Source organism: Giraffa tippelskirchi, chromosome 1, assembly GCF_054371585.1.
Source record: "Giraffa tippelskirchi isolate mGirTip1 chromosome 1, T2T-mGirTip1v1.2.pri, whole genome shotgun sequence".
Lineage (NCBI taxonomy): Eukaryota > Metazoa > Chordata > Mammalia > Artiodactyla > Giraffidae > Giraffa > Giraffa tippelskirchi.
The window spans coordinates 97,107,815-97,120,308 of NC_137275.1; the positions used below are offsets into that span (position 1 = coordinate 97,107,815).

A 12,494-nucleotide genomic window follows, 5' to 3' on the forward strand; every position below is an offset into this window, starting at 1 on the left:
AAACTAAACCTATAGCTGAAGTTAGGTATCTACAGTAACATCTGCTTTCATACCTTTCACAGATGAGGCAGAACAGCAGATAAGACTAGCTTTGAGACTAAGAAACATGAGTTAAATCTTGGATCATCCACTGAAAAATTCTGTGACCTTGAAAATTTTCTAAGCCTCTTTCCTCACCTGTTAAATGAGCATAATAATAGTTGCTTTCTCCTAGAATTATTGTAATCACAATATAATGTGTATGACTACTTAGCTCTGTGCCTGACCCACAGTAAACATTCATGTGCTCAGTCGTGTCTGACTCTTTGTGGCCCCATGGACTGTAGCCCACCAGACTCCTCTGTCCGTGGAATTTTCCAGGCAAGAATACTGGAGGGGGTTGCCACTTCCTACTGCAGGGGATTTTCCAGACCCAAGGATTGAACCCGTGTCTTGAACTAGCGCCACCTGGGAAGTACTTAATTCATAAATATTACTTATAATTATGAAGCCTTGTGTACTGGATGGAAGTACTTTCTAGGCATGATCTTTAATGTAGTATGTAATATATGTGCATACTAAGTCACTTCAGTCGGACTCTTTGTGACCCTGTGAACTGTAGACTCCCAGGCTCCTCTGTCCATAGGGTTCTCCAGGCAAGAATACTGGAGTGGGTTGCCATGCCCTCCTCCAGGGGATCTTCCCAACCCAGGGATCGAACCCACATCTCTAGGCGAATTCTTTACCTCTAATAATACCTGGGAAGACCATGTAATATATAGCACGTGGATTTATTTTTAAAAACTCATATATGGGAAATAATGTTGTCATACTTTCTGTGACCTAATATTATTTAATTGTTGTTTTGTAATAACTAATGTTTCCTGTGGGATATTGACAGAGCATAATGCAAAGTATTATCATGTTTCACTTTTAAGTGCCAGGGCAAGAAACTTGAAGGAGGAAAATCTTCCTGGAATTTAGAATTTGCTGCAAATCACAGATACTTCCATAGAATAGGCATTTCAAAATGAGGCACCATCCAGTCCCTGCAGCATTGCAGATATGCTGGGGGCACCTGCCATGAGCATAGCTTTCAGGAAGCATGAAGCCTGAGGCATCACAGTGGTGCCGGGAGGAGGAAGGCAGCACTATGTTAGTTACACCGGCATACGTTTCTGAAGGCTCCGAGCATGCAGTCCAGATGTGCAAATTTCAGTCATACCTTTCGACTCCTAATAAATTATCTATCAAATTTGTAAATATATATAGCATTGTGGTATTTGGCTTAAATGTGAGGTAATTTTGTCCTAGGGTGTTCAGTCTTCCCCTGTAAATCATTCTAACAGTCTGCAAGTCATTCCATATTTGAGACTCCCAGAGGAAACATTTCCATTTCTATGTGTGTACTTCATCACCAGTCATAATAAATAGGTCTGAGAGTATGCCAAAGGCCTTTGCCAAATCCTTTCGAGAGAGAAGGAGGCAGGCAGTGTAGCCTGCTGGGGCAAATGGTGGATTAAGAGCCATCCCACCTGCATCTCCCTTTCTAGTAGATCCCTTTTCATAGGGATCTACTATTGTAGGTAGGTTGCTGTTTTCTCTTTGTGTGTGTGTGTGTGCTAAGTTGCTTCAGTCACGTCTGACTCTGTGACCCTATGGACCATAACCTGCCAGTCTCCTCTGTCCACGGGGATTCTCCAGACAAAAATACTGGGCTGGGTTGCCATGCACTCCTCCAGGGGATCTTCCTGATCCTGGGAATGAACCCACATCTCTTACTTCTCCTGCTTTGGCAGACGGGTTCTTTATCACTAGTGCCACTTGGGAAGCCCATTTCGTCTTTAGTCAGATGTTATACCACAAGAAGATCTATAAAGTGATGCCAGTATCTTGGAACCTAATGAAGTTATCATCATCCTTGTGTTAAGGTTTGAAAATCAGACTTTGTCAGCAAGTCAGAGAGGCAAGGTGCCTGTGGCTACGTCTCTGAAATAGCCTCCTTTGGAGATTTATTTTGGTGGGGGTGGGGGATTCAGCTGATTTCCCCAGGATCAGGTTTTGAGAGGAATGGACTCAAGATGAGGACATAGAAAGCAGTTTCCACTCGGAGTGATCACCTTGTCCAAGAGATTTGAGTCTAGTATTATGTCAGCTGGTTTAAATTTAATCTTGTTTTTCCAAAATCACTAGGATCACAAAATTTGCATTGGCCCAGTCCACACCTGCCAGCTAGCACTATTTGCTTTCCTCAAAGCATCCTTGCAACTTTCTGTTTTTCCCCTATCATAATGACAGAAGACTGCCAAGTGACCCATAGTCAGTATTCTCCCTCAGATGCATCTGAAAACCAGTCAAGAAAGAAAGAAACCCAGTACCTTTCATTTCTTTTCAGTTTTTGATTCCTTTTTGGCTTCATACTAGGCTCAGTATAAAGTCACTAGCTTCCTGAAGCTAAAATGAATGGGTAACAGTGGATTTGGGGGTAGTATAAATTCATCTTCAAATATGGCCAAAGATTTGGAATAAAGCAGTAAAAATTATTTTTATACTAATGATTCTTTTACACTCTTTAATAGAGCAGAATGTATTCCCATTGACCTTAATGTCCTTAGCTCTCTAGAAATGTTGTGAGGTTGCTCACTTGTCCTGTTAATTATTATTAAGTGTTCTAAACTAGATTTGAATTGTTTTGCAACCAAAGCTTTTCTGATATGTGGTGCAAACATTCTTGTTTCTTTGTTTCTGATATGTTTTCATTTTATCAGTAATTCACTGAAGCTCTTTTCTGTTTCTCACAGTCTGACAGCAATGCAAGCTTCCTCCGTGCCGCCAGAGCAGGGAACTTAGACAAAGTCGTGGAATATCTGAAGGGGGGCATAGACATCAATACCTGCAACCAGGTAAGCGCCCTGCAGCTGCCTCTGTATTATATGCTAAAGACACACCTATTACCTATAGACACACTCCAAGACCCCAGCGGGTTTTTTTGTCTTGTGTTGAATTTACTAAAACAGCACCAGCCCAGAGTTATGAAAGTTCATTTTTGCCTCCTTACCAACTTTTGAAGCCTCAGACATTTGTATCTAGAGCTAATAATACCAGCAAAGTAGATAGATCAAAAATGATTGAACATCAGTTTTGCCTGTGAAATGATCTGGGCTGCCCTTAGCTGAAATGCTGACCAAGAAAGATGTTTTACTGCTCGTTTATTATCAACTAGTTGTCCAGATGCTGGCTTCTATTCTGCTGTAAGCCTTTTATTCAGGGGGTAACTGATTATTACAAATTGGATTAGAGAAATAAAAGGATAAAATCAAAATTATTCACCCACTTACCCCTCCCCACCCTGCCATTACTTTTAAAGTATGGATTTGAGTGAGAAGAGTTTGAAACTGTTGGCTTAAATGAGGTGTTTGGATTATTTATTTATCACATCCATTTGCTAAGGACTTTAGACAGTATTATACATTTTGGATATTATTTGATCCCAGGGATGTTGAGATTTTTGTGTTTTCTTTAAGATTTTAATACCATGAATAAAAGTGTCTTGTGAACTCCAGTATTCACTATAGTGTGCTAAATGTTGCTGATGTGTGTGTGTGTATGTGTGTGCGTGCATGACAGAGCTAACTGGGAAATGAATAATCCTGGCTAATTATAAGCTAGCAGGAGATAAATTTCATTGTCTAGTTCTAAATCATCTATAGAATGCCGTGATATATACTGATATATATATCCTGATGTGTATTGAGCCCAGTTACGTTCAATCTATAGTCCCCTGAAATTAGTAAATCTTTCAAATGCAACTTCTCAAAAACTGAATGTGTGTCTTTCATACTCAAACTTGCTCTCCTCCCAAATTCCTACCTGCTAATTTTCTTTTTGTTGTTCAGTTGCTAAGTTGTGTCCAACTCTTTGTGACCCCATGAATTGCAGCATGCTAGGCTTTTCTGTTCATCACTATCTCCCTGAGTTTGCTCACTCATGTCTGTTGAGTTAGTGAGGCCATCTCATCCTCTGTCGCCCTCTTCTTCTCCTGCCCTCAATCTTTCCCAGCATCAGGGTCTTTTCAAGTGAGTCGCTCTTCCCACCAGGTGGCCAAAATATTGGAGCTTCAGCTTCAGCATTAGTTCTTTCAATGAATATTCAGGGTTGATTTCCTTTAGGATTGACTGGTTTGATCTCCTTGTTGTCCAAGAGACTCTCAAGAGTCTTCTCCAGCACTACATTTCAAAAGTATCAATTCTTTGGTGTTCAGCCTTCTTTATCATCCAATTCTCACAAGCATACATGACTACTGGAAAAACCATAGCTTTGACTATATGGACCTTTGTTGGCAAAGTGATGGCTCTGCTTTTTAATACACTAAGTTTGTCATAGCTATTCTTCCAAGGAGCATCTTTTAATTTCATGGCTGCAGTCACCGTCCGCATTGATTTTGGAGCCCAAGAAAAAGAAATCTGACACTGTTTCCACATTTTCCTCATCTATTTGCCATGAAGTGATTGGACTGGATGCCATGATCTTTGTTTTTTGAATGTTGAGTTTTAAGCCAGCTTTTTCACTCTCCTCTTTCACCTTCATCAAGAAGCTCTTTAGTTCCTCTTCACTTTCTGTCATTAAAGTGGTATCATCTGCATATCTGAGGTTGTTGATTCCAGCTTGTGCTTCATCCAGCCCAGCATTTTGCATGATGTACTCTGAACATAATAAGTTAAATAAGCAGGGTGATAATATACAGCCTTGACATACTCCTTTCCCAATTTTGAACCAGTCTGTTGTTCCATGTTTGGTTCTGACTGTTGCTTCTTGTCCTGCATACAGGTTTCTCAGGAGGCAGGTAAGGTGGTCTGATATTCCCATTTCTTTAAAAATACCCTACAGTTTGTTGTGATCCACACAGTGAAAGGCTTTAGCATAGTCAATTTCCTTACTAATAGTTAGTTCCAATAGGTTTCCACCCTTGTCTTCTCCCCTGCTCCAGTCCAGCACTCCTTTTTTGGTTCATTTTCCACATCCACAAATTTGCATTAGCCCACAGTATGGTCACTTACCATAGTTGCCGTAAGAGCCTCCTTAATTAGGCTCTATCTTCATCTTGTCACTCTAGTCAATCTCTATGCTATGTCTTGAGTCATCTTTGTAAAATAAAAATATCTTTATGGTACTCCCCCACCCCCAAACTTTCTATGGCTTCCAATGCTTAGATCAGTGTGGTTGTTATATATATTATATATACTTGCAGACTTTTGCAAAGGGTGCAGGATTTTCCTTGCTCCTCCCAAGACTCCACCATAGGAAGTATTGTCACTAATGGCAATATTTCTTTTCCTTTAGGGGAGTATATCTCTTGGCATCAAAAATATTGTGTGCTGCTTGCTGTTAGGAGTATCAGTCTGCTATAACCCTGTGCATCCTTGTATATTCCTTTGGGTGTGGCAAGAATGAAAGACACTGAATACTGTTTATCTGGGGCATTTCTTAGGATAGTGTTTGCAGTGAGCAACCTTAAGGGATTAGGTAGCTCATTCCTTCAGAGAAGTAGGCTTATTTATTCTTAGTTTAAAAGCTGTGAATCCCTCAAGGTTAATTCTTCTTTAACATAACCCACGGTATGCACAGGTATCCACGGTCCTCTGTGTTACTTCCTTGGGATTGGGAGGAGATATAGGGAACTGGCGTAGGCAACATGTTGACAGTCAGCTGATTCTTTGCTGTGAACCATGAAATCCATTGAGCTTCCCTCATGTCTCAACAGTAAAGAATCCACCTGCAATGCAGGAGCCTCTGGAGATGCAAGTTCAATTCCTGGGTCAGGAAGACCCCCTGGAGTGGATTCTTGCCTGGGAAATCCTATGGATAGAGGAGCCTGGCAGGCTACAGTCCACAGGGTCACAAAGAGTCAGACACGACTGTCGCGACTTAGCATGCATGCATCAAGTCCATTGTCTCTCATCTGGGAGACGTGTGTCTTCTTCTAGCGTCAGGAAACAGTAGCAGTTTGGCAGTTTAGCTTATAGGTGAGATAAAATAGCAGACCTTACATAGTTTTTGGCACTGACACATGGAATCAAGCCAAATGCTTTTATCCTAGTATATAAGATCTTCATATTTTATCCTCCATTTCTTATCTATCTTATATTTCATTATGAATTCTTTTATTTGATACATTTCTAGTATTTTTTTGAATAAATAATTTGAGGTTTTCATATATTAAAAGAGAAAGAACATCCAAATTCCTGTTGTTGTTGTTCAGTCTCCAAGTCACGTCCGACTCTTTGACCTCATGGACTACTGCATGCAAGGCTCTGCTGTCCTTTACCATCTCCTGGAGTTTGCTCAGTTTCATGTGCGTTGAATCGGTGATGCTATTTAATAATCTCATCTTCTGCTGCCCCCTTCTCCTTTTTCCTTCAATCTTCCCCAGCATCAGAGTCTTTTCCAATGAGTCAGCTCTTCACATCAGGTGACCAAAGTATTGGAGCTTCAGCTTCAGTATCAGTCCTTCCAATGAATGCTCAAGGTTGATTTCCCTTAGGATTGACTGGTATGATCTCCTTGTAGCCTAAGAGATTCTCAAGAGTCTTCTCCAGCACCATAATTCAAAAGCATCAATTCTTTGGCACTCAGCCTTCTTTATGGTCCAACTCTCATGTCCGAACATGACTATTGGAAAAATATAGCTTTGACTATATGAAATTCCTATATAGATGTATGAACTTCCTTCAAATCCCTGTATAGACATATGAACTTCTTCCAAAACTGCTTGTGAGAATGAATATAAATTGTTTAAATATTTTAACATGCTATTTTATAGTTTTTTCAAGTACATTAAATACATTCTCCCAATTTTAATATCAATTCATTAACATTCTATATTTGTAATATTCTAGAAAAAAGGCGATGCAACTGTTTGAAGTATTAGCTCATTTAGATAAAATCATCATAAGTGATGCTGAAAGAGGAACCCAAGGAAAACAACATTAACCTCAGTCAAACCAAGTCCACTTTACCCTAAAGTATAAGAAATATCTTAATCATATAAAAGGTCTTAGGTTTCTTTTTTTTGAAGAAAAACTCTCAGCAGTAAATGCTCACTTCTTATGTGCTTTATAGAGTTATAAACCTAACTTCTTGAGTTACCTAGAAAAGTTTTTAGTAGCTTAACATATTTTTCTTGTGGCCCACTGTCCAGTAACACATTACTATAAAAGGGAAGAACATCTGGTTTTGTGAGAAGGCAACAATGTCATGAAATCACACAGAATTTAGAGCCCAGAGGCTCAAGTTTAAGTTCTATCTCCACTTTCATCAAACCATTTCAAGTTAGAAAGTGACATTTTTCTAATCTCTAGAATAAGAAAATGATAATATGTTCAATTTTACACACCAAGTAGCAATGCAAATTAAATATGAACTATGAAAGGACTTTCTAAGATGTACATATTCTAACTGCAATTACTGTGTATAATCCACCGAGAACCAGTAAAATTGAAATTGACCTCCTTGCAAAGTATGAGGTTGTTTCTCCTCAGTCATCAGAATTTACCAGTTAATAAAGTAACTATTGTTGTCTGGTGTTGGTTCTTTTTTATTACCATTCAGGCATGTACATCAAGTAGAGATTAGGCAAATGAAGTGACAGATGTTAACTAATTAGTTGCCACATATCAGGGTTTATGCTGGTGGTCTGATACTTCATCAATCAGCAGAGACATTTAAATGTAGGGAGACACTCGCCTCAGTTTACAAATGCAGAAAGAGTCCATAAGTGGTTAAGTGATATACCCAGGGTCACAGAGATCTGTTCTCTTTCAACTTTTAATCTTCCTGAGATGTTTGAATCTGCTCTTCAAAATTTGCAGTGGTGCTGTCCTTTATTTTAAAGCTCAAATCTTATTTTTAATCTAATATTGCTGGTATAAAAAGGACCTTATTCATCCACAGATTAGCATAATATGTAGTTAAAGGAACTTTTAAGTCAAAGAGCACCACCACCAGGATTACTACTAAAACTCAAATAAAATATAGAATGGAAATAATTCCCAGACATCCAGGAGGGCAAAAGAGGCAACTCTTTAGCCAAAGTATTGCTATTTCTAAATATATAAAATCTCAAAACTAATATTGCATATCTTGCTCATAAGCCTGAGCTTCTGGGGAGCAGTATGACATGTAACATAGAAACCAGGACTTTCTGTACCCTGTTGTATTTCTCAATGAAAGGCAATCTGGGCTGCTCCAGCTTTCCAAAAATACCATGTGTGTTGGCGTGCTAAGATTCCTTTAACTGAAATATGGATGAAAGTCCTTTTCTTTATAAAACTGGTCTCATAACTACCATGAAAATTTTGAAATTAAATTGAAAAATGCCATTTGGCTTCTACTTTCATTTGAAGGCTATGGGGAAAATTCAAAATTTGGCATAAGACAGTATTCTTTAAAAAAAAAAAGAATTGAGTTTTCATTTTTCTCTTTTCAAAGCAATCACCATTTTGTTAATTTTCATTTTTCTTAAAAGATTAAGTTGGTGATGTATTTATTTTTTATCTCTTGTACATCCAGAAAAAGAGAATAAATCTTAGTGTTTGCTCCCTATTTTTGAAACTCATGTGTACTTATATTATATTTATTTAGTAATTGTTCATAAGATAATATTATAAACAAAGTTAACATCTAGATATTAAAAATAGCCCCTATGACCTTTTCATAAGATTTTATAGCCAGTTTGTGGCTCAGATGGTTAAGAATCCGCCTGTAATGTAGGAGACTTGTGTTCAATCCTTGGGTTGGGAAGATCCCCTGGAGGAGGGCATGGCAATCCAGTCCAGTATTCTTGCCTGGAGAACCCCCATGGACAGAGGAGTCTGGCAGGCTACAGTCCCTGGGGTCACAAAGAGTCGGACATGACTGAGCAACTAAGCACAGCACATACATCAATAAAAGCCTCTGCATACACACTGAGGAAACCAGAATTGAAAGAGACACGTGTACCCCAATGTTCATCACAACACTGTTTATAATAGCCAGGACATGGAAACAACCTAGATGTCCATCAGCAGATGAATGGATAAGAAAGCTGTGATGCACATACACAATGGAATATTACTCAGCCATTAAAAAGAATACATTTGAATCAATTCTAATGAGGTGGATGAAACTGGAGCCTATTATACAGAGTGAAGTAAATCAGAAAGAAAAACACCAATGCAGTATACTAATGCACATATATGGAATTTAGAAAGATGGTAATGATAACCTTATATATGAGACAGCATAAGAGACACAGATGTATAGAACAGTCTTTTGGACTCTGTGGGAGAGGGCGAGGGTGGGATGAATTGGGAGAATGGCATTGAAACATGTATATTATCATATGAGAAACGAATTGCCAGTCCAGGTTCTATGCGTGAGACAGGGTGCTGGGGCTGGTGTATTAGGGTAACCCAGAGGGATGGGATGGGGAGGGAAGTGGGAGGGGGGTTCTGGATGGGGAACACATGTACACCCGTGGTGGATCCATGTCAATGTATGGCAAAACCGCTACAATATTGTAAAGTAATTAGCCTCCAATTAAAATAAATAAATTAAAAAAAAATTAAATTAAATTAAAAAAATAAATAAAAACCTCTGAAGGTTCAGATACTTTCACCATGTACAAAATTTATTGGTTCTACTGCAATGACTTCAGAATGAAGGATGTCATATATCACTGATTGGACATAATTCTAATTATTACCTTAAAGGTTAACAGTTCTTAAAGTGTTCTGATTTTTGGTCTTGACGTTTTTACCACTGAAGTGATAAAGTGCAAAATATCAGTTACAGCCTATGTTTCATTTCTCAAAAGCAGAGGGCAATGTCGGCGCACCCAACAATGGCTTTATCGTATGCTCACATAGTTATGACTCAGACCACACAGCCTTTTTGGAAGCCACATTACAAGTATGGGTGCTGAAATCCAAATTCTCATTTTAGCCACCTTTCAGCTACCTGACCCTGGGCAGTCAACTTCTCCAGCACTCAACTGTTTTCTCAACTATAAAACAGTGATCATAACAACACTGAAGTCATAGGGCTTCTGTGATAATTAAATATGATGTTTGCAAAATGCTTAACAGAGCAAGCATTCTAAAAATACTAGCAAATTATAATCCTTGTTATGATAATGTAATATTTTTATATTGATTCTCAACCTGAACTTTAGTAAAAGTAGTGCTGGTTCTCATAGGCAGAACATAAAAGGTATTATCATAGCCTGTGTCATCAAAAAGGAAAGAGCCCATTTAATAGCAATTTGGTAACAGTTACTGTTTATATGGGTTGTTTTAAACTAAAATCTTTTTTGGAATGAAAATCTTTTTTATGAATGTCATTTGGATCCATCTGGTCAGAACTTCTTTTTAAAAATGCCGAAAGCAATTGTTAGCCTGGGACTTCATAAAGATAAAAAAAAAAATGAATAGCTGAGAACTGAATTCATAAAATTAATGGAATATGAAATGAACTACACACAGTTTTCTAACAAGTTAAATGAAGTACAAATATTTGTACAAATAATCTAGATGTATATCTATAAGTTAATTGTGACATTTCATCTAGAGGAAGCAAAAGGTGGTGCATTTTTCTGTTTCAGGTTAGGTACACTCTTTTGTTTTTGGATTCTGCATCATTCTCTGATTTTCTTCAATACATTAATACTAATTCTTGCTTTATATTGAGTAGTGTTGACTCAAATTGGATTTGAATGATGTCTGCCAAATAATTTGAGCACTTAGAATTTTTAGTTTCAGACTTAAGTCGTTCAATGTAAAGTAATCCCAATAGAAACTTTTCCTCAGCTATTTTTCCATAGCTCTAAAAAGCTTCATTTCCATGTGTAACCACACAGATTTATGAAATGTTTGAAATGTAATTCTTCCTTCACTTTAAAAGCTTTCCCTGGTGGCTCAGATGGCAAAGAGTCTGACTACAATGCAGGAGAACCGAGTTTGAGATCTCTGGGTCGGGAAGATCCCCAGGAGAAGGAAATGGCAACCCACTCCAGTATTCCTGCCTGGAGAATCCCATGGACAGAGGAGTCTGGTGGGCTACAGTCCATGGGGTAGCATAGAGTCAGAGAAGACTGAGTGACTAACACTTTCACACTTTTCATTTAAAAAATCCCAAGGGTAGCTTCATGCAGATTATTCCTGTGGCTGTCTTCTTAAGTACTTTGGAAGTGATTTAGACTGAACAATTGATATTCTAAGAATATTCTTTAGTGCTTGCTTTCTATGACTTGAAAGATGTTGATTTTTAAACATAACAACCAGGCAGTCACTCATTCCTCCCTAGGTCATCTCCGATTTTACCCTCATAGCAGTCTTTCTGCCAGTCTAAATGCAAGTTTACCATTTGTTTATCTGTTTATTCAAGCACATATTATGTGTTTACTATGTGGCAGGCAGAATTCTAGGTGCCATGAAGGAAGAGCCAAACGCTGCCCTCATGTAGCTTACAGTCTGCTTGAGAGGAGAGAGGTGGTCACCAAGGGAAAAAGTAAAATATGTGGGAAGAGAGATGGCAGTAAATGACAGGGAGAAAAATACAGCCAGGAGGAAGAAAGGGAGGGGGATGGAGAGCAGCATGTTACCAAAGGCAGGATGGTTAGACCTGAAAGAGTTGAACAAGGAAACTTGGCTTTGTTTGGAGGGAGTACATTTTATTTTATTTTTTACTTTTTATTGGCGTATAGTTGCTTTACAATGTTGTGTTAGTTTCTGCTATACAGAAAAGTGAATCAGCTATATATATACATGTATCCCCTCTTTGGGGCACTTTGCTTCCCATTTAGGTCACCCCAGAGCACAGAGTAGAGTTCCCTAAGCTCTACAGTAGCTTCTCATTAGTTATCTGCTTCATCCATAGTATCAATAGTGTATATGTGTCAATCCCAAGGAGTAGATTTTACAAGAAGCATTAGCAGAGAGAAAGCCCCAAGGAAGGAGTGTGCCTGGCGTGTTTGAGGCCAGTGTAGCTGGAGTAGCATGAGGGAGGGGAAGAGAAGGTCAGGGGAGAGCCCAAGGCAGCACCAAAGAGCATATAGGCTATTTCAGAAACTTTGGCTTTAATTTGAGAGAAGAGAATTAATTAGAAGTAATAGCAAAGAAGAGGCATAAGCTGACTTTATGTCGAAAAGTAGCTCTTAAACTGAAAGGGAGCAAGGGCAGAAGGAGGAAATACTTTGGAATACTTTATGAAGAAGGAATGTTACTCTTTACACAGGAGTATTACACTTCTGTAATACTTTAGGTGAGAGATGAGGTGTTCTGTTCTAAGGCATCAGGCAGGAGAGACGTGAGAAGTGGCTGGGGTCTGGATGTATTTTTAAGATAGAGCTGATAAATGTTTATGGATTTAATGTAGCCTGAGAGCCAGAGATGTTGAGGATGAAGACTGGGGCTGCAAGGAGACTAATGAGGGTTGAAGATTCGTTACTGGAGAGGAGAGAGAAGTTGTGAAGTAATCAT

The 12,494-nt window shown here is 38.6% G+C and overlaps 1 protein-coding gene across 3 annotated transcripts in view; it reads left to right on the forward strand.

Annotated features, from left to right (window-relative positions):
• Window positions 1-12,494, forward strand: part of ANK2 (ankyrin 2) — a 266,916-nt gene that overhangs the window by 31,528 nt on the left and 222,894 nt on the right. For all 3 annotated transcript variants that reach the window (XM_081484755.1, XM_081484766.1, XM_081484775.1), the window contains exon 2: window positions 2,781-2,882. In XM_081484755.1, coding sequence (XP_081340881.1) covers window positions 2,781-2,882 — 102 coding nt within the window. The remainder of the gene's footprint in view (window positions 1-2,780; window positions 2,883-12,494) is intronic.